Genomic DNA, 22,306 nt, shown 5'->3' on the forward strand with positions numbered 1-22,306 from the left:
GAAGCTAACTTCAAAGCTAAGACCTAATTTACTTAATTGCCTCAATCTTTACCATCTTAGGAGCTACCTAGAATTCACTTAAAAGGACAGAGTAATTTGGGATTCCATTTCTTAGCTTAAATTAAGACAAACATATAGGATGTGTGGTGACACAGCCTCAACTGGGTAATTAATAGATTACTTAGTATTGAGGATATTCCAGAAAGGAAATAAGGTTCCTCTCATTCCGAAACAATGGAATTTTAAAGTTCATGGCCATTGTGTGAGTCCAAAGTGCACATCATGCGTAAGGCATATTGGGACATAGGCTGGACATTCAGCAGGAAATCTACTCAATAAAAATTTTTACTGGCATTCAGGAAAGGTCATTGTTTCCCAGGGTGAATAATGCATCTGAGTACAGCAAGAGACTGTCCCCCTTGCTCAGTCTCTGACCACTGAAGGCCTGTAAACAAAACATCAGCTCTAAATATTTCCCTGAAAGGCACAACAGACTGGGAAGCCTGTGGTGGGACTGTAGGGTGTCAGTCTGCCAGAGCTGGACGCTAAGCCTTTTTAGATTTTAGACCACATAAGCCAGCAGGCTCCAATTTTCTTCCGATTTGGCCACTCAGAAAAAATAATAGCCTGACAGAGTCTCATGTGAATGACTGGATCTCTGCTGAATTAGGACAAACACAAGTTCAACCACCTCCGTCTCCATGCACAGCCCTGCACATTTTAAGGGTAGTTTATTAAATGACCTGAAATCCGCCACAAGTCAGTCCTCTTAGAGATGCTGTCAAGTTTGATCACATTTTTACGCCAACCACTTGATTCAAAAGGAGCACTGTGACCCTCTGGGTGTCCTTGGCGCCTTCTTACCTTGTGTTCTATCTCTGCCACGGTTGCTTTTGTCATCTCTAGTCTCTCCACCAGCTCGGTGTCATCTAGAAAGCTCCCCTCTGCCGCAGAAAGGCACAGGAGGAGGTCATCCTCCAGATACTTCAGCTCGATCTTAAAGTCATTTTGGTGCTTTGTCAAAACCAACTAACACAAACCAGGAAAAGTGTGAGAAATGGTGATACAATTCATGTTTGAAAGCAGTTTCTTTAATCATTGATTTCATGGAATCGTATCACACTTAAAATTAAAAACATACTAATCATCATCTTTAAAAATTTATTTTAAAACAAGTCAGAAAATATGTTGAGAACTGGTTGCACTCCAGGGTCCAGAGAATGAATATTTGTCATAATCATTTAACATTGGGGACCTACAGGAAGAATCTACTCTATAGGAAGAAACTTCTGGTTTCTGCTTCATATCTAAAGAGTTGGAAGTCATCATTTCCATCCTTACAACAGGAAAAAGCGAATCCTCAACTCTTCTTACATCCGTCAAAGAACTGAGGTCATAGGGCCAACTACTACCCTCAAAATCAGAGAGGTGGGTGAATACAGACCATCACAGCTACTGGCAAATTCACAACAGTCACTGGCTAATTGCTGGAGGCAGAGCTTGAGGGTTAAAAACCTCTGGGGATCCAGTCTTAGGAAGCCCTTCATACTTTTGTGAATTTACCTCCAGGAGACTTACCAGGTTCTCATGGTAAAGATCAGAAAAAAAGACAAAAACAAAGACAAAAAACCCCACTATATGTTTTTAAAAAGAAGTATAACTTATATGCTGAGATAGGACAGGCAATAGAAGCCTAGAAAATGCTCAATTAAAATCAGAGAAAGCAGAAAGAAAGAAAAGAAAAAAAAGGGTAAGGAAGAGTGCAGTAAATAAAAAAAGACAAATACGGTAGATTTTAATCCAACTGAATCAACAAAAATCTCTGTGAATTTTCTAAATACATCAAAGACAGACACTGACACAGTGGATACAAAACCAAAAACAAAAAACAACAAAAAAACAAGACCCAACTGTCTATTGTGTACAAGAAATCTACTTTGCTCAAAGGCAAAGGGATGGAAAAAGATATACCATGTAACACTAAACAAAAGAAAGCTGAAGCAACTATATTATTTCAGCCAAAACAGACACGAAAACAAGGAAAATTATCAAAAGCAAAAAGGGGAATTACATAATGATAAAGGGGTCAATTCTCAAAGAAAATGTAAGAATCCATAATGAGCATGTCTGACAACAGAGTGTCAAAATACATGAGGCAGAGACTGATAAAACTGCAAGAAGCAGACAAAGCCACAGTGCTGGAAAATTCAAAACTCCTCGATACGTATAGTTAATACATCTAGTGGGCAGAGATTCAGGAACGATATAGTTGAACCAAACACGACTAACACTGGACGTAACTGACATTTACGGCACACCTTCTCAACTAAGCAGAGTATGCATTTTTTTCAGACTCAGATAGGATATTCAAAGATAAACCAAACTGTGGGCCAGAAAACACATATAAAAAAGTTTAAAAGACCCCAGAAATACAAAGTATGCTCTCAAACCACAATGAAATTAAAGAAGGAATCACTAATGGAAAGACAGCTGGAAAGATCCCAAAATATTTGGAGGTTAAACAACACACTTCTAGGTAACATATAGGTGAAAGAAGAAATCTCAAGAGAAATGAAAAATATACTGAAATAAAGAAAGATGAAAATACAACTTAACGAAATGTGTGAGATGTAGCAAAAGCAGTGGTTGGAGGAAAATTTACAGCACTGAACACATATATTAGAAAAGGAGGAAGATTCTAAACTTAATTATCTAAGTTTTTACCCTAAGAAACTAGTGAAAGAAGAACAACAAAAAGCAAGGAAATGGAAATAATAAAAATTAGAGCAGAAATCAATAAAATATAAAACAGGAAACCAATGGGGAAAAAATCATCAACCATTGTTTTTTATATAAAAATCAATACAATTTTAACCCTGTAGCCAGGCCAGTCAAGGAAAAAAAAAAGGGGGGAGAAAGCAAAAATTACAATGTTAGTAATTAAAGAAGGGCCATCACTATTGAGTCTACGGGTTAATGGACAATAAAAGACTATGATAAACAATGGTATGCCCATAAATTTGATAATTTAGATGCAGTAGACCAATTCCTTGAAAGACACATCTACCAAAAACTTATACAAGGAAAACTATATAATCTGAATAGGCCTATGTCTAATTAAAAAATTGAATTAACAATAATCTTCCAAAAGAGAAAGCACCTGGCCCAGATGATTTTTCTGATGAGTTTACTGAAGATTTAAAGAAGAAATGCTATCAATTCTTTACAATTTCTTCCAGAAAATAGAAGCAAAGGGATTACTTCCTAACCAATTTTATGAGGCCAGCATTAGCCTAATATCAAAACCAGATAAAGCCATTACAGAAAAACCCCAAAACTATATACCACTATTTTTCATGAGCATAGATATAAAAATCCTCAAAATATGAGCAAATCAAATCAAACACGTGTGTGAAAGGAATTATATACCATACTACGTAGGATTTATTCCAAGTGTGCAAGTCTGATTCAGCATTGAGATGTAATTCATCTCATCAAAAGGCTAAAGAAAAAGCATATGATATACCAATAGATGAAGAAAAAACATTTGAAACATCCAACATTCATTTACGATAAAAGCTCTCAGCAAACTAGAAATATAGGACTTCAACTTGATAAAGAACATCGAAAAATGAAACCTCTAGCTAATAACCCACTTAATGGTCAGAAACTATATGCTTTCCCCCCAAAACTGGAAACACGACACTAATATTTCCTTTCACCACTTCTATTCAACGTTGTACTGAAAGTCTTAATGAATGCTGCAAGACAAGAAAAATAAATAAAAAGTATAGAGAATGGGAAAGCAGAAATAAAAACAGTCTTTGTTCACATATGGCATGGTTGTCTTTGTAGAAATTCCTCAAGCATCAACAAAAGGACTCCTAATAAGAGATTATAACAAAGCTGCAAGATACAAGGTTAATATACAACAGTCAGTTGCTTTTCTATACACTAGCAATGAACAAATGGAATTTGAAATTTATAACGCAACCCATTTGCATTAGTACCAAAAAACTGAAATGCTTAGGTATAAATCTAAGAAATTATATTGAAGATATATATGAAGAATTCTACCATATTCTGTAAAAAGAAATCAAAGATCTTAAAATGTAGAGAGAATCCATATTCATGATAGGAAAACTCAACATTGTTAAGGTATCATGTCTTCCTTTCTGTGATTCACCATAATATCAATCAAAATTCCAGCACATTATTTTGCAAATATTGACAACCTGATACATGGCAAGGCTTAAGATCCAGAAGAGCCAATAGTCAGTGTACAGAGGAGGAAGTTGAAAGGTTGGCAATACCCAACTTATAGGCTTGCTATACAGCTACCACTAATAAGGAAGGTATGGTTTTCACAAAGTAGACAATAGATCCACAGAAATATCGTCAATTGATCTTTGACAAGTAGCAAAGGCAATGGAGAAAGGACAGTCTTTTCAACAAATGGTGCTGGACAACTGGGTATCCACATGCAAAAGAATGAAGCTGGATCCCTACCTTACACTATATACAAAAATTAACTCAAAATGGATCATAGACCTAAATGTAATAACTAAAACTATAAAACTAGAAGAAAACATAGGAGTAAGTCTTTATGAATTTGTGTGAGGCAACGGTCTCTTAGATAGGACATCAAAAGCACAAGCAACAAAGAAAAAAAGACTGGATTTCATTGTAATTAAAAACTTCTGTACATCAGAATACACCATCAAGAAAGTGAAGATAAACCACAGAATGGGAGAAAATATGTCCAATAAGAGTATAATACTCAAAATATATAAAGAACTCCTATGACACAATAAAAATAACCCAATTTTTAAAATGGGCAAAGGATTTGAAGAGATGTTTCTCTAAAGATGACATATAAAAGGCCAATAAATATATGCAAAGATGCTTAACCTCATTAGTCCGTAGGGAAAAGAAAGTCAAAACCATAGTGAGATACTGCTTCATACCCACTACTATGGCTATTACCAAGAGGAGAGACAAGTATTGGTGAAGATGTGAAGAAATCGGGTCCTTTCTACATAGTTGGTAGAAATGTAAAATGGTGCAGTCGCCTTGAAAACAGTCTGGCAGTTCCTCAAATATTAAACAGAGTTACTATATGACCCAGCAATTCTGCTCCTAGGTACATACCGAAGAGAAGTGAAAAATATTGTCCACACAACTTACAGTGACCATTCACAGAAGCACTGAACATCACTGCCCAAAAGTGGGAACAACCTGAATGTCCTTCAAATGATGAGGGCATAAATAAAATATGGTATATAATATCTACAAAAGAATATTGTTCAGCCATAAAAAAATAAAGAATTGATAGATGCTATAATATGGATGCACCTGAAAAACATTATGCTAAGTGAGAGAAGCCAGGTACAAAGGCCAGATATTTTAAGATTCCATTTATATGATATGTCCAGAATAGGCAAATCTATAGGGATAGAAAGTAGATTAATGACTGCTAGGAGCTAGGTGGGTGGGGACGCTGGGGAGCAACAGCCAATAAGCATGGATTTTCTTTTTGAGGTGCTGAAAATGTTGTAAAATTGATACTCTGTGAATGACCTAAAAAACCACTGAATTATCCAATTAAAAAGGGTATGTGAATGATATCCCAAACTTATAAAAAACAGGGAGAAATATTACTATGTCTTAATGAATGACAATGAACAGATAGGTTTTACTGAAGCTGAACAGTATTTTAAATAAATTTTATATTAAATAAATTTTATTTTTATATTGCAAAAAGGAAGGATAACATTAGGAGAAAGTGAAGTTGGGCTAGTGATGTAGAGGAACTCTGTAGTATCTTGCAACTTTTCTGTAAATAAATCTAAAATTATTCCAGAGTAAGTTAACATTTATTTTAAAATCTTGCTTCTGATAAAAAAAAAAAAAACAGGGGAGAGAGGCAAAATGTTGCTAATTACTGAAGCTAAATGATGATCACATGGAAACTTAGAACTGTTTTTTTTTTGTTCCTATGTTTGAAAAATTTCACTATCAAAAATAAAAGCAAATAAAGAAATTAACTGAACTGTCAAGGCTTTTGGAAAAAAGAAAAACATGTATACATAAATTACCACGACAAGACGATTTTCTTATATGGTCATACGGTGTTTCGAATTGGACATGTTCCCTGTCCAACTTGGCAGTGATGCACCAAGCAGCCTGTGGTCCTCGAAACCCTGGCCTTGGATCATTCATCGCCGGCAGGTTGCGATTTCACCGCATGGGAGCATGCCCGCGAGGAGACCGGAGGGAACTGTGCCCACCCACTCAGCCTCCATCCCAGGGCTGTCTCTGCCCTGTTTGTGGACTGGTGCAGAAGTAAATCCAACTGAAAGCCGCTTCCAATGGACTCTGAACATGCGTGAGAGTCCCTCATAGGGGCTGGTAACACAAACTGCTGATCCTGCCCCCAGAAGGTCACTTTTAGCAGGTCTGGTCTGTGGCCCGAGATTTTGCATTTAAGGTTCCCAGCTGATACTGATGTTCTAGGAACCACCATTTGAGAGCCGCTAATTTATATCAGGAATGGCGAACACTTTCTATAAAAGGCGAGAAGGTATTTTTGGTTTTGTAGGCCATATAATCTCTGCTGCAACGACTCACCTCTGCCATTGACTTCCTTCTACATTTTCAGGCTTCCTCTGTTGTTTTGGGGTCTGTGTTTGTGTGTGTGTGTGTTTTAATTCAATCTTCCTTTTAATTATTTTTATTAATTTTTCTTAATCACTGTACTTAAAGCCATACATTTTCCTTTAAATGCTAGTGATCATCAGCTATGAGCCCCTGAATTTTTCCAGCCTTATTCCATTACGCCTCGTTTTTGTTCTTTTGCCCTGGCTGACTTGGATTATTATCACTGAACCTACCAGGGCATGTTCCTGCTTCTCTCCTTTTGTTGTCCATGACCTCTATGTCTCCTTGCTTGTCCTTGTCACCTGCATCAAAACACACCTAGAGCGAGCCCATCTCCTACTGGGAGCACAATGCTAACTACCTGCTTTAATAGGAGTTCCCTTGAATTGTTAACTGTTCAAATACATCCTCATTTTTCTCAATGAGACTGTAAACCCCTGGTGGGCAAGAATCCTATCTTAGACTCCTAGGTCTAAGCACTCTAACTTGGGCAAAGCAGATACTGAGTAAGTGTTGATGATTTTGTAATTTTTACCTTAAGTTTCTCCAGATCTGGTCTTTCAATACTGACCACCTCTGCCAGGAGCTGGGCTTCTAGACCATCTTCTGTGACTGTGAAATTGAGGAGGGTTGTTTGAGCTTGCAATTCTGGTTTATAGTGAGGATTTGCCAGTTTTGTGTGAAGGATAAGGCGAAAGTTCTTGTTAAATTCACATTCTTTGTCTCCAATCCTGATGTATCTAAAAGGGCACAAAACAAACATTCAGGAGATTCCCATGAACCATAACTGATATTTAGGTGGTATTCCATTTCCTGTATTCTGATAATGTATCTAGGCTGTAAGACCAGGTAATTCAGGATTTTTCAGCTACTCTGTCTCCCTCAAGTACAGAAGAAAAAGGAATTATCCACTGAACTTCTACAGGATTGTTTACATGCAAAATGGTGATAACAGTATTCATCTCATAACATCACCATAACAAGAAAATGCAGTACTTCATATGAAGGTCGTATAAAAACAAACATTAGCTTCTATTATACTTCTGTGATTAACCTTCTATTAGACATTTTTTTTTTTAAGATTTTATTTATTTTTTTGTGAGAGAGACAGAGAGCACGCACAAGCAGGGGGGAGCGGCCGGCAGAGGGAGAAGCAGACCTTTTGCTGAGCAAAGGAGCCTGATGTGGAACTCGATCCCAGCACCTGGGATCATGACCTGAGCCGAAGGCAGACGCTTAAGCGACTGAGCCACCCTAGAAGTCCCTAAAATATTGCTATTCTGAAAGGATGAGTATGTATTTGCATATATCTACCTGTGTGTATTAAGTGCATAAATATTTAAAATTTATATACATATTAAAAGTACACATACACTTTAAATTACTATTTCAGTATTTTTAGTACTGGCTCACAAGCAAAATTTAAGCAGCTTCCTGTGTGGAATGCATGGGGATGGGATCTCAACAACCACGCTTCTGTCCCATATCCCGATTCCCTGGGTCACAGGGACCAGAAGCGGGCACTTCAAAAATACTCCAATCAGGGCGCATGGGTGGCTCAGTTGGTTAAGCGACTGCCTTCGGCTCAGGTCATGATCCTGGAGTCCCTGGATCGAGTCCCGCATCGGGCTCCCTGCTTGGCAGGGAGTCTGCTTCTCCCTCTGACCCTCCTCCCTCTCATGTGCTCTCTCTCTCAGTCTCTCCCTCTCAAATAAATAAATAAAATCTTTAAAAAAAAAAATACTCCAATCAGAGTGAGCTTTCCTGGGGCTTGGGACTGGAACGAAGAGAAGGGAGCAGTGGAACCTTTAGGCTCATGTTGACGTCATCCTTTCTTCCTGGTAAACCACACAGCAGAGAAAGACATTCCTGGTTTCCCCAGGGACGATTCAACCAATATTCAAGTTGAAGAGTCATACGAAGGGAGCAGGTTCTGGATTCTATGGGCTTCCAGGTCCCATGTTCCTTGAAGCCTGGCTGCCTTTTTACCACAGTTACCATGACGCCTGCTGCCTTCTGACACGGTCTTTGTTTGGCTTCAGCTAGATGGAGGTGGTTTCTGTAACTGCAAGCAGCTCTGAATGAACGCAGCCTCGCCCTGGGGGGAGGGCCTGATTTTTGTTCTGCCTCAGATACTGGGGTCTAACTTGCAAGGACCTCATCCCCCCGGCTCTGTTGCCCTCTGGGTTCTGGAAGGGCTTTGGCCAACGGAAGCAGGAGCAAGACGGCAGTAAGGCGACGGGGTTCAAGGCAGATTTTCCCTGCCTCAGTGCCGTGGTCTGGTGGGGGCTCCATCCTGCCATGACCATACTCCAGGTTTGGGATGGTCCTCTTCCCACAGCTCCACTCACAGGACTAAGTTGCACCTTTGGGCCTAGCGGGGGTAATGGCTTCCTGATGTTGTAAAGCCCGCATTGCCTGGACTCTTCTCCTGGGTTCCTTTATGCTGCCCTTGGAACATTCTTTCTGTCAACAGTCACTCTGTTAATTCTATTAAAAGAATTTCCAGTCTACTTTGTGGTCTTGTTTTTCTGCCAGGAACCTGCTATGAGGATTCCGTAGAGGGGTTTTTGAATTCACGCAACAGACAAATGACAAATACTGAAATTTTTCAAACTCTTCCATCAAAGAGTTCTGAATTGCACAGGAGGAAAAATAGATGTAAAAAGCCTAGGAGTGAGCCTGAAAAGAGTATCTTCTCAGTCTCCTATTTTATATTAAATATAAAACTTCTGCATTCTCCCATAGTCCATGTATAAAGTATTTTAGTTATAGAGGTATCCTAATGATGACAGAATGTTATCCAAAGGCCATATTATTTTTACTGTAAATACAGTATTTAAAAAAATACTATTTATCTCACTGACTTACAGGCAAAATGTTATTTCACTAACATGGAGGACATTAGGAGAAGGAAGGGAAAAATGGGCGGGGGGAATTGGAGGGAGAGATGAACCATGAGAGACTATGGACTCTGAGAAACAAACAGGGTTTTAGAGGAGAGGGGGGAGGGGGGATGGGTTAGCCCGGTGATGGGTATTAAGGAGGGCACGTACTGCATGGAGCACTGCGTGTCATACGAAAACAATGGATCGTGGATCACTACATCAAAAACTAATGATGTATTGTATGGTGACTAACATATTAAAAAAAAATAAATTTATCAATTTGAATAACAAGTTCAGCATTCAGGCAATATTCCTCTTTATTAAAATGTCACAATACTTGCAACACTTTTTTTAAACTTGAGGAGAGGTGTCCCAAATTTGTGATGTGGCAATATTTTAGGTTGCTGCTGGGGGATGTTTCATAATTTTATCTTGCTCTGAGGTTATTCTCTTGTGCCACATGGTGAGGAAAGGGCTTCTGAACCACTGGCCATTTTATCTGAGTAGGAAGAATTTTATAAAACAATTGTAGTGTGTAATGATTATTTAAAAAGTCAGTTTTCTTAAATCACTAAAGCTCATCACAGAATCCCTCTTAATCACTAAGGATTTAATCATTATAGCTAAGAATCTCAAAAGACAGGTAAGACTCATTACCTCTTCATCCAACTCTCAAATTTTGTTTGCATTGTAATAATCTTATATTTTCAACAAAAACTTTCACAGGTTTTGATTAAGGGTCTAAGCTTGAAAAAGATCTGTGAAACAAACCACTGCTGGAGACATTCTTTATTAAGTTGAATGGTCAATCCATTCGTGTTATCTAGCTTTGGGCTGTTTTTACTGTGTCAAGACTTCCTACTCTTTAATATTTTTTTCCTAGAAGGATGAAGAGCAATTTAGGTAGCAACTTTCTTCTAAGCCAGTATGGATTTGTGTAATATGCTTCCCTTTAAAAAAATAAAAAATAGGGGCACCTGAGTGGCTCAGTTGGTTAAGCATCTGCCTTCAGCTCAGGTCATGACCTCAGGGTCCTGGGATGGAGCCCCCTCGGTCGGGCTCCCTGCTCAGCGGGGAGTCTGCTTCTCCCTCTCCCTCTGCCCCTCCCTCCGCTCATGGTCTCTCTCTCTCGAATAAATAAATAAAATCTTAAAAAAATTAAAAAAAATTAAAAAGAGTATTCACATTACTGTTAAAGAGAAACATTGAGGAAAAAAAAGACAGAGATGAATGAACCACAGGCCATATGTTATAAATGAACCCGAGAGCAGCTGGTGGTGAATCCAGTGAGCACAAGGGCCCTGAGCCCTTGTTTCACAAGTCATGGAAATGACCCCATCTGTTCACATGTTTGCAGATAGTTTCCAGCTGATATGATGCTCATTAAAATCATCATGTACCTTATTGTTAATTTCTTCAGTTCTTTGTTTTTATAGAAAAACATGTTACAACCAAACATTCATTCACCCAAAAAGCAGTGACTGAACACCTACACCACGCCAGGCTGTTGGAGAGTCTTGTAGGCGCTGGTCATATAACAGGCACAGTCTCTGCTCTCACCAACATTCTTACCTAACTCTCTCATCATAGGCATTATGACTGTAAGATCTTACATACTGATGCAGCCATTCTTCTGTTTAGTCCGTTCAATAAATGAAAACACCTTAACTGCCTACAACATGACAGCCATATCAAGATCAAAGATCTGCCTTGATTAAAAGACAGGCAAAGAATGTGAATAGACATCTCTCCAAAGAATATATACAAATGGCCAATAAGCATCTGAAAAGATGTTTGACACCATTAGTCATCAAGGAAATGCAAATAAAAGCCCCAGCGAGGTGCCACTTCACCACTAGATGGCTAGAATAAAACAAACAAAACCCCACAGACTGTAGTAACAAGTGTTGACAAGGAGAGAGAGAAATCAGAACCCCCCATACACTGCTGGTGGGAATGTAAAATGGTACAACCACTTTAGAAAGCAATTTGAGTTTCTCACAATCTTATATACACAGCTACCATTTTACCTAAATATTCTACTCCTAGCTATATACCCCAAAGAAAGATACCCTCGTTATATAAGACCATCCTAGGTCATGTCTTTCTTGGTTAACCCAATTCTTTTTGATGAAGACATATTCAACCATACCTTCATTTGGAGCATGATAAAAATTTCTCCCACTACTTGAGCCTCTCTTTCCAAGGGTTTCCAAAATTAATTTCAAAGGTAGCTTTGAGAAATATCTTTCTTTGCTAGCACTATTCACTGACTGGCTTTTAAAGGAACTTTCAAGAGTGAAGGTTTCATTACTGTGCCTGGGGTTCCCACACATAAGCGATACCAAAGCTGATACTCATTTCTATCACCACAGTGATAAAATCCAAACTTGAAAGAAACCTCTGGTATGTTTTACGATCTTGTGATACTGCTCCATCTTGGTTTAAATTCTTTCCCACTCAGAGCAGTATCTCAGAAATGCTAAGTCTGTCACCACCTTTCATGACTTCAGATTTAATTTTCCCTAATTTGCTTATGAATTTTTACTGGATTTGAGTTCATACCTCATAAACTTGCTGTTTTAATCACCAAATTATATCCCCGATTAAAAGAAAATGTAAATATTTTTACCACTTAAAAATGTGCATTTTAATGAAGAACACTGAATGAACTAACTTCACAATTTTCTTCATTGTTGTCCACTGGGGCAGCTCAGTGTGGCCGGCTGAGGAACTGAGGTAAGAAGTTTAATTTCGAGGTCTGCATGTGTGTGTACATGTGAGAATCAGAACAAGCCCCACGAGATGACTAACTTACCTCTGGAAGTCCTAGCTGTCCAGGCCTCAGGGAGAAATCTCTCTAGAGTAGGGGTTGGAGAACTATTTCTATAAAGGGTCAGAGAATCAATACTTCAGGTTTTGTGGCCACATAGGTCTTCCCCAAATATTCTTCTTTGTTGACAACCTTTTAAAAACCATTCTTAGCTCACGGGTTGCATCGAGACAGGTTGTTCGCGTATCACCATTATAGAAGACCATGCGGTGAGTGGTATGAATGTAATCTCCTTGCAAGAAAACATCAGCTAATCACACTCAATCTCCTAGTACCACCAAGCTATAATTTTTCCAAGCAGCTACTACACATAACATTGATCCCCTCCCTCAGCTTTCAAGAAAAAAAAGTGTGAGACCAGCCAATATGAAGCACGAGGTTTGAACAACTTTGCTTCTGGGTGTAGGTGACAAACGCTTTCAATGGGTTAAATACTTAAAAAATACCTGACTTAAGGCAATGCTCCATAAAAGGGCTCAGAAACGACTCTCTGGCTCCCAATTTCCCTTGCACACCTCCCTTCTATACCTACATGTACCCTGAAGTGTTCACATACCCTAGTTTGAGAGTCAGAAATCTATCTGCTTGAGGGACAGGTCTGACTTTCTCGGGAAGAGACAGTTAATCAGAGGAAAAGAGAAGGATGTCTGCCTATAAAACTGGGTTTTACATTTTGCTTGGAAACATTATTTCATAGGTTCAAATTTCCCAGGGATAGTAAATTATCCTCAACTGGGGTGTTTATGATCTATGAAAGGCAAAAACTGCATAAGGACTCAGTGGATTTTATCATTGCTGCTAGGTTAATTTTTGGTTAATCTCCTATCTGGGAAAATTAAACAGACTGCTAGTGCTCTCTCATGATTTGAAGGATCCAAAAAACAACGGAGTTAACCAGAGGGGTGGGAAAAGCAAACAATCACTTTGTTGTCTCTGTGAAAGACATGAGTCCAGACTTCATGACTTCTAGAACACAGCCGGCAGCTACAAGCTCTTGAACTTGAACTCCAATGAGAAGCAATAGCAGGTGTGAACAACAACATAAAACTTGCAAATGTGGCTATTATCTTAAAGCCGTAGGTCTTAACCCATTTTCCGGCCCTATTCACCCCATGAGCAGGACTTGCCCCTGTCACTGTATCCCAGTGAGAATCAAGTGGGGCAGGAATCTTTGAAGCTGGGTGGAGTTGCTCCCAGAGGGTTTTTTTTCATCTCTCCAAGGGAGTGACCAACTCCTGCCCCTTTTTTTCAATGCCTGGTGTGGAGGTTAGAGATGGATTATACGACCTCGGATGAGAAATAAAATTATTTTCCCCAGTACAAACACTATGGTTTTACCGGATAGGACACAGGGTGAATCAACAACATTGTTTCACCTGGCAGTCCTGCAGCTTTAGCGCGAGAAGGGCCCCTAGAGATCATCAACTGATTCCCTTTCATGGACCCGCAGAGTTTATGACTTGTCCAAGGTCACAGAGCTTAGTGGCCGAGCTGGAACTAGAACCTGGGTCTCTAGACTCCTAGTATAAAGTTCATTTCACTGCATCACACTGTAGGTTAATTTGCTCTGTTTGATGGTGACAGCTTGAAACCCCAGCCTCCGTCGACCTGTCTGACCGTCGATCACAAGAGGGTACTTAGAGAATATGACTGACTCGGTACAATCTATGGCCACTAGAGAAAATAATATAAAGACAGAGCCCAGAGAACATGCCCTGCTGATCTTTGCTTCGAAATTCTGTCCTTGTTTATGAAGGAAAATAGCACTGATTATCGAGGTGCCCAGGTCTAACCAAAGAGTTGAATTTCTGGTAGATATTTTCATTAAATTAATTAATTTATAAAATCTTAAAAAAAACACTCAACGTACAGAAAAATTTTCTATCTTCTGGCTTTAAGGGGAAAAAAAAGTCTTTTAAATATGCCAAAATGCTCACTCGTTAGTTGAATAAATTATTGTATAAAAGAATATCATCTACAAATTAACTATTAATTCAGTTTTCCATAGGTCAGGTTTACATAAAAATCAGGTACATTGGGAATTTCAAAATTCAGAGTTTATTCAAAATCTAGCTGAAATGTGTTTTGGGATGAAAAGATTCCTAACTTCGTCCAGTCATAGAAAGTCATTACCACTCTATGGACTGATATAAATACATGTGAAATGAATTCGTGGCTAATATTTACAGCACTTCTGTGACAGAACAGGGAAACATTTCTCCCAGCTATCAAATTTACCTGAAAACCAGAATCTCTGTGAGTCGAGGCACCATTATCTTAACATAATCAAGATGGGAATCTCAAGTTGGGGATTATAACCTGGATCTCTTGTATCTAAGATATCTATGTAGAAACTGAGGAAGTATCTTTTACTTTTGTTGGAACTGTTCTCAAGATTAAGGGTAGCTCCTGCTGAAAATGCCATCAGTCCTGGATCATAAAAACCTAAACGACTTTCCGTAGTGATTAGATATTCTGAGTACATGAACCAACACTATCATTATTTTTTATTGCCATCTAAAACAAAGCTTGGAAAAGCAGCATATTCAGTTTAGAACAAGGACCCGCTGCAGGAGGACTGTTTTAAAAAAGATTTGCAAAACCTTTCTCACAATGCTGTGGAGAGAGCAATTTCCTAGGACACCGTGTTGGCACTCTGGAGGCCCTTACTCTAAGATGGGCAATTCAGAGAGCTCCCAAGTTCCCTGGACTGGAGGAATTCTCCAGGCCTCTCACCAGGGCCTGCTTGTCAAGGTAAAGAAATGGCAGGTGGGTTTTGAGATAAGAAAATAATATAGTCGCACTCGTCGGGGAAAAAACACACTCAGGAAAAGAAAAGGAAAAAAACAAACTTTTCAATGGACATCTAAAAGCCTTACTGCATGTCCTGCTGCTTAAAATTAAATGCTTCTCCATGAGGCTTGGGAGCTCCCACGGCTCTGGCCGGGAACACGGTGGCAGGCCCCAGGCCTGCGTGGTGGTGGCCATGTTACTTAGCAACTTAGCAACCCCATCAGGGGGACCCCCCTGCGGAGTTGGTCACCCCCCCCAACCCCCCCCCCTCGGCTCCTGGGGAAAGGTCTGGGCTGAAAGCCACACAGCTAGCAAGATGGGCCCAGGAAAAGGAGGAAAGAAGTCCTGAATAGAAATGAGTTAATTGTCTTGCTGCTTCATATAGTTAATATAACTAACACGTCCTTCTCAGATAAAAGCAAACTTCAATTAAAAAAAAAAAAAAAAGACTGGTGTTGCAGGGACTCCAGGTACCCTTGCACAGAAAGAAAAAAGGAAGCTAAACAAGAAAATCCTAGCAGATTATTTCCCTTCTGAGAAACAGAATATGTACACATTTTACATATATTATGTTCAATATGATGACATACATATATGTATCTCAGTATCTATTTCATATTTCAATATATCCATATTAAAATATTATAATGTAGCATGAAAAAGAAATTCCGGTTCTCTTTGCATTTTTTTTTAAAGGAAATTTGCTTTTCTAAAGAAAGTAATGTAAAGGTTCTTTATCTGTGGTCTGTTTGGAGTCACATGAAGACAACTACTACCCAAGATAAATATGAGTTGTGTGCACACTATCTATAGACCCGCGATGTTATTCTTAAAAAACAAAAAAAAAAAAACAAAAAAACTTGACTGAATTTAGGAATAGAAATGTCTTTTCTGTAATTAAACTTTATGTTGAATTTAGAAATTAGGAGAGACTAGAATGCTGAATTTTACCACATGAGGACATGAATTAACTTGAAAATAAAGCAATTCCTATCGGCAAGGGTGATAATGAGAGAACTACATACCTCCTGAGTTTATTGAAAAACCAGAAACTCCCAGCTCAAGAGAACACATTTTATTACAGTGTGGGATTTAATTTATCATGATTCTCTATCTTAAGTCTGACCCAAGACCTCATCTATTTAAACAGATCTAACATCAACTGTAATACAATCATGTAGCATCAACTCTAAGGGTAACAACATAATCATACCGAATAAACTGAAAACTGGCTAACTGTAAGCAATTCCCCCGATTAATCTTAGTAGCACTTTTAGGAAACACAGTCATGGTAAATATCTGTAAAGTATCTTTCATTGTATTATTTCTGTAAAATCAATTTATAATCATACAGTCAATATTTCAGTTTTAAGTTTCTTTATATGACATGCTACTTAAGGACTATAATTAAAAGGACAATTACATGAAAAATATAGGAAAAGTATAAAATGTCTTTTAGAAAATATTTATATGCTTAGAAACAATCTGAAATACGTCTTACAGTAAGGTTACTCTAAGATTAAAGTTAAAAAAATTCCTTCAGTAATATTCGGGGGGATTTGAAAGATTAAAGAGAGATAATTTTATGAAGATGCTTCACAGATCAGCAACTTCTCTAATATGTAAGCCAGTAAATTTGCTTTGGAAAAAGTACATGTTGATAAATCTTCCCAGATATGTTTTCTGTCGATTGATATGATAAGATGTATTTTAGTTAAAATTAGGATTGTCTGGAGTTTGGTGGATTTAATTATTTGTAATTACCCAGCTGTTGTCAGCCTGTGGCCATTTTATGACAGTGGTATCTACTATGTGGGTCAGGTTCAACTGTATATCTTCTCAAACACAGATTTAATGTGCTATTGATGAAACCATTACTAGAACCAAATTAAAGTCTGGGCTGATGTATTGGTCCACAGGGACCTGTCAGACATGAAAGGAGTAATTAGTATTCATTACTTCATACTCCACAACATTCCAATTATTAATGAACTTCAACTTTTGGACTATGCTATATCTATCACAAGCGTCTTCCCAGACATTCATTATCAGGAAGAATAAACTCATATTGGTTAAAAAAAAAAAAAGCCCTCTAAAACAAACAGAACTGAAACAAACAAAAACGCTACTGACGCTGGAAAACTTTGTGAGGGATGTGACTGTCAAAAGGGTGCAAATGTTACCGCACCTGCGTGGGAGGAATAGGATGCGGTGAGGACACGCTGGGTGAACACACTGGCATTGCAACCCTTGTGGGTTGTGTCCCCCCCTTTTCCTTGTTTTCAATGCCACTGTGCCTTGACGATAGGAAGGGAACCATCTGCAGTCACAAAGGTAACGGCGTGGACAGAACAACGCAGAAGTGTAAAGACAGAGGGGAAGAGGAAAAAAGTAAAATGTTCATTGTAGGACATGAGAATAGGATGTCCATCAGACAATTTACCACCATGTAGGTCAGTCTGGGACGTGACCAAGGTAAAGTCAAAATTTTTCTGTTCCTGTTCTGATATTGCAAATGGGTATCTCTATTTTTAAAGCCCAATTGACCTTCTTCCATCAGTTTTCTTTTCCTTTGTTTTCTTTTTATTTACTTCATCAGAAGAAAAATAATCCTTACATCAACCAATTTATTTTAATTTTGCATATCCCCTTCTGGTTTGTATATATTTTTCAAATTTTTCTTTTTTTTGGAGTTACATGAAGTCACAAGGAAGCATTTGCTTTGTTTAAACAGACATTTTGTCAGTGGAAATAATACTCTCACTAAAATATCAAACATTATTCCAAAGTGCTTTTAAAGCTCTTGTAAACAAAACTAGTATCAAAATGTAGAGTGTCCTCAACTTTTTCCATTCAAAAATAAGAGGTGGAAAAAAAAAATAGGGTGTAGAGTAGTTCCTCCTAGGAAGAGGCAGCTAATAGGACTGAATACATAACTTGTCTGTATTCAAGGAAACACCAGAAGGGCACGAGTCCTACCTTGGCTCTCTGAAAGCCTCCATAGATCTTACACACTAGTGGTGAGCATGTGAGTTTGTACTAACACTTTGGAAAACAATTTGGCATTATGTTTTAAAGCTATTTGTGCACACACTCTACAACCTAACTCTTCTACCCCAGAATATAAACTCTGAGGACCTCCTGCTGTGTGCACCTGTAGATGCACATACAGATGTTCAGTGTATTAATATGCACAGCAGCATGGCTTGTAAGAACCAAAATGTCCTTCAATAACAGTATTAAGTAAACTGAGGAGCAGTTACACCACTGAATAAGATGATGATGATGAAGCAATTAGAGCTAAAAACAAGAAATCGGGTAAGTCTTAGATATGTAACAGTACAAAATTCGAGTCCCTTTATATACACAATGATTACACTTTTGTAAAGCCCCAACTCAAACAAAAATAAATGAAAGTATTTTAAATAAGTTTTGAAATGAGAACAAAATTTAGGATACTAGCTTTGGGAGAGGAGGCCCAGTGGGGAATGAGAGGAGCACAAATGTGGCTTAAAGAAAATTGGTAATCTTTCGATTCATAGTTTGAATGGAAGATATATATCTAATTTATTATTATGCTTTCTAACTTTTATATATTATGTACTTTATATGTACCAGCACTAACTAATACAATTTAAGTGACTAAAACTCTCTCCTGTTCTTAGGAGTCAACTTAAAACACCAAAAGCTATGACTGATTCCTTGTTCACACATCCCACATCCAAAAAACCAATGTCTTTCTTCAGGATCTCTGGCTTAGCCTCTGATTCAAGCTCCCAATCACCCACATACTGTACTTATCACTGGTTCAAGATTCAAAGGAAATAATATACTTTGACTCCCTATCTGTGCTATGTTGTATTCTTTTCCTTATCACCAGGTAAGAAAATGTAAAGGCAGAAAAATGGCCTGAACGACTTACCCCAAATCACCAAACTAGAGGGTAGCGGACCAAGATCTGAACCAAATTTCATCTTCCTTCTTCTACCCCAATGCTAATTTCTAACAACCACATGCTAGCACGTAAGCCCCAACTCAGAGCCTTAAAGTCTCTCTTGAAAATGCTCACACAGCTAGTTCAAGACCATGGATTGATCATGGTATTTACTTTCCTCCCCCCATGCCAAGTCCTATGGAAAAGATGGAAAAGTATATGTTGAAAGAAAGAATAAATTCAAAATCATGTTGGAAAGAGAGCAATGAGTGGAAGCAAAAAAAATGAGGAATAAAAGAAATTGATGAACATCTCATGGAAAACATTAGTAAAAGTTAATAATAAACAATCCTTGGAAGGCTAATAAACATGTCCTCATTAACAATCAAGGAAATATGAAACAAAGCAGCAATGAGATAAGGATTCTGTTATCTGATGTAACTATTGGGTCTCGTTCATGATGCCTTATTTCCTATGTTCTGTGATTTTGGCCCGTGAACTCATATACCCTGGAATTATATCTTGTACATCCTCTGAAGTCTGGGTACATAATTACAGACAGGATTTTTGTTTGCATCTGCCAAGTACTTCAGGGTGTGACCAATCCAGCACCACTTAAAATAAGTTATTGGTTTGAGGTTTTTAAGTCATCTAAGTAAAAATTTGTCTTAAACATTTATAAGAGAGACAGTTTCTGAACTCTCAGGGCACATTTTCCCACCTCTTCTCAGTGCCAAGGTACAGAAAAGGAAAGCCTCTTCGGCAGGGCTGGGTTTTGTTTAATTTTCGACAAATTTACCCTTAAAATGAAGGTATGGCCCCTTGAGTCTCTAGCTTTATACAGCAATCTCTAGGCAGACTTCACACCCTCAACTGGCTTGGTCCAGGCTCTAGGCATCCATCAAAACAGAAACCCATGGTCATCAGGTTTTAGCAGGTGCCCTCGAGAAGAAAACCAGCTTTGGTGTTCCTTGTCTATCCAATTCCCGCTTTTTGGTTGCACTTTGTCAACCAACTGCCAGAAGGTATGAATATTTTAACATATTTAGTTGTTTTTCAGCATTCACACATCTAATCTGCCATAATGCCAGAAATAAAAGTCTATGTTTTGATTTTTTTTACTATTTTACTTTGGTTTACCATCTTTTTAAAGACAGATGTTTCTTATCCATCTAAGAGAACTTGCCATCTAATGCAGATATAGGACTGAAAAAAAAATTAACATATCATAAGAGGGACAGATAAAGGCAGAATGTCACAGTGGCCTAGTACAGAATGGACTGTGGGTGGGAGGCAAAGAAAGTGGAAACTTAAAATTCCCATTTAATTAGTTAAATGGCAGTTGAATTCTGAATTAAGTGAATATTAGATTTGTAGAAAGACAAGGTAGGTAAAATAGCACAGCATAGGAGGGGGCAAGTAATCTGTGTGAATGAAGGGAATAAGAAGCATCAAACAGGTAAAGCATTTCGTAGGCCTCAGAGCAGAGCTTCATTTCAATTTAATGTAATAGGCAACAGAGAATTCTTAATGGGTTCTTCAACAGGCCAGCAATAGAAGCAGTATTAGGGAAAGATTATTTTAACCCCTCTCTGGGTTGGAAAGGAGTGAGCAGAGAATGTAAAGACATTACTTCATCCAGCAATAAGAAATGAAAGGTCGGAACTCATCGTAAGATAGAGATTAAAAAAAAAATGAAACACGGCTTCCAAAACATCGATGAGAAAATAAACAAGGTTTAGGGAAAAAAAGAGTAGGGAGAGTTACGATGGCCAAGTAGCATTCATAGGAATTCTACTGAAAGAGGGTAGTGCCTATTTATTTGGAAAAACTTGTTAAGAAATTATGATTCCACATATGTATGAAACTTCATACGGTCAAAGGGCTTTCAAGAGGACATTTAGTTGCTCGTTTAGTCCCCATTTTTCTCATCTGTGAAGTGACTGTGACCTCTGATCACACTGTAGAACATGTCCCTAAATAATCACATCTATGGGGGTGCCTGGGTGGCTCAGTTGGTTAAGTGTCCAACTCTTGGTTTCAGCTCAGGTCATGATCTCATGGTCTTGGGATCGAGCCCGCATCAGGCTCTCCACTCAGTGGAGAGTCTGCTTGAAGATTCTCTCCCTCTCCCCCTCCCCCTGTTCACGCACAAGTGTGTGTGCTCTCTCAAAAATAAATCTTTAAAAAAAAAAATCACACCTACCATGCTGGTTTAACTACCTCTCCATGTAGATATTCCCCGATCTACACAGTCAGCCAAGATCTCCTTGTGAAGCTCCATTCTCACATGTCCATTGGCTTCTTAGACTTCCTGAGAATCTTAAAGTAGCACCTACATCTTGGAAAGTCTAATAAATGAAATCATTACCTCTTTCCCTACACGTACTCCAGTTGCTGTACCACAACTCTCCATAAATCACACCATCATTTAACCGGGCAGAAGTGTGGAAATCACCCTTGAAACTTCCTTTTTTTCCCTACCTACAAAATTCCATTAACGACCATGAACTGATGAAATTAACTCCTTGAGGGGCGCCTGGGTGGCTCAGTCGGTTGAGTGTCTGCCTTCGGCTCAGGTCATGATCCCTGAGTCCTGGGATCGAGTCCCACATTGCGCTCCTTTCTTGGCAGGGAATATCCTTCTCCCTCTGCCTGCCGCTCTCCCTGCTTGTGCTCTCTCTCGCTCTCTCTCTCTCTGGCAAATAAATAAATAAATTCTTAAAAAAAAAAAAAAAGAAGTTAACTCCTTGAGAATTCTTTCGTTTGTCCTCTCCTGTCTTTCTCGTATCACTGCCTTACTTTAGGGTCATATCATGTCTCAACTGGATGACTCCAACTGTTTCCTAATTAGATCCTGGCCCCACGGACCATGGTCCATGTCCCTCCATGCAATACTTTACAATGCCAACAGCATGTCCTTTCAGAAACAAATCTGATTACGTTACTCCTAGGAGGCTTAAGTGTCTTCACTAGCTGCCCCACTGACATGCTCATGATTCTCAAGTGAAAATACGGAGACTCCAGATGTGTTACTCCAGGAAGGCAAGGTCTTTTGGTTAAGAACGACTGCTGCTATTTTCAGCTAATGTTACTGATAGGAATGGGCCCCTTTGGTGGGTTTACTGGGTTTACTGGGTTCAGTAGTGAAAAGAAAGAGAATGATCAACCTATAGGAAAGAGCCAACTTAGAAGTCA

At 38.6% G+C, this 22,306-nt stretch overlaps 1 protein-coding gene across 1 annotated transcript in view; it reads right to left on the bottom strand.

Moving 5' to 3' along the window:
- The window catches only part of DNAH11 (dynein axonemal heavy chain 11), a 281,936-nt gene that overhangs the window by 21,548 nt on the left and 238,082 nt on the right, over positions 1 to 22,306 (bottom strand). Inside the window, 2 exon segments of the mRNA XM_081800433.1 lie at positions 865 to 1,029; positions 7,196 to 7,400. Of these exon segments, the coding sequence (XP_081656559.1) occupies positions 865 to 1,029; positions 7,196 to 7,400 (370 nt within the window).

Source organism: Leptonychotes weddellii, chromosome 12, assembly GCF_054177405.1.
Source record: "Leptonychotes weddellii isolate Sample4059 chromosome 12, ASM5417740v2, whole genome shotgun sequence".
NCBI lineage: Eukaryota > Metazoa > Chordata > Mammalia > Carnivora > Phocidae > Leptonychotes > Leptonychotes weddellii.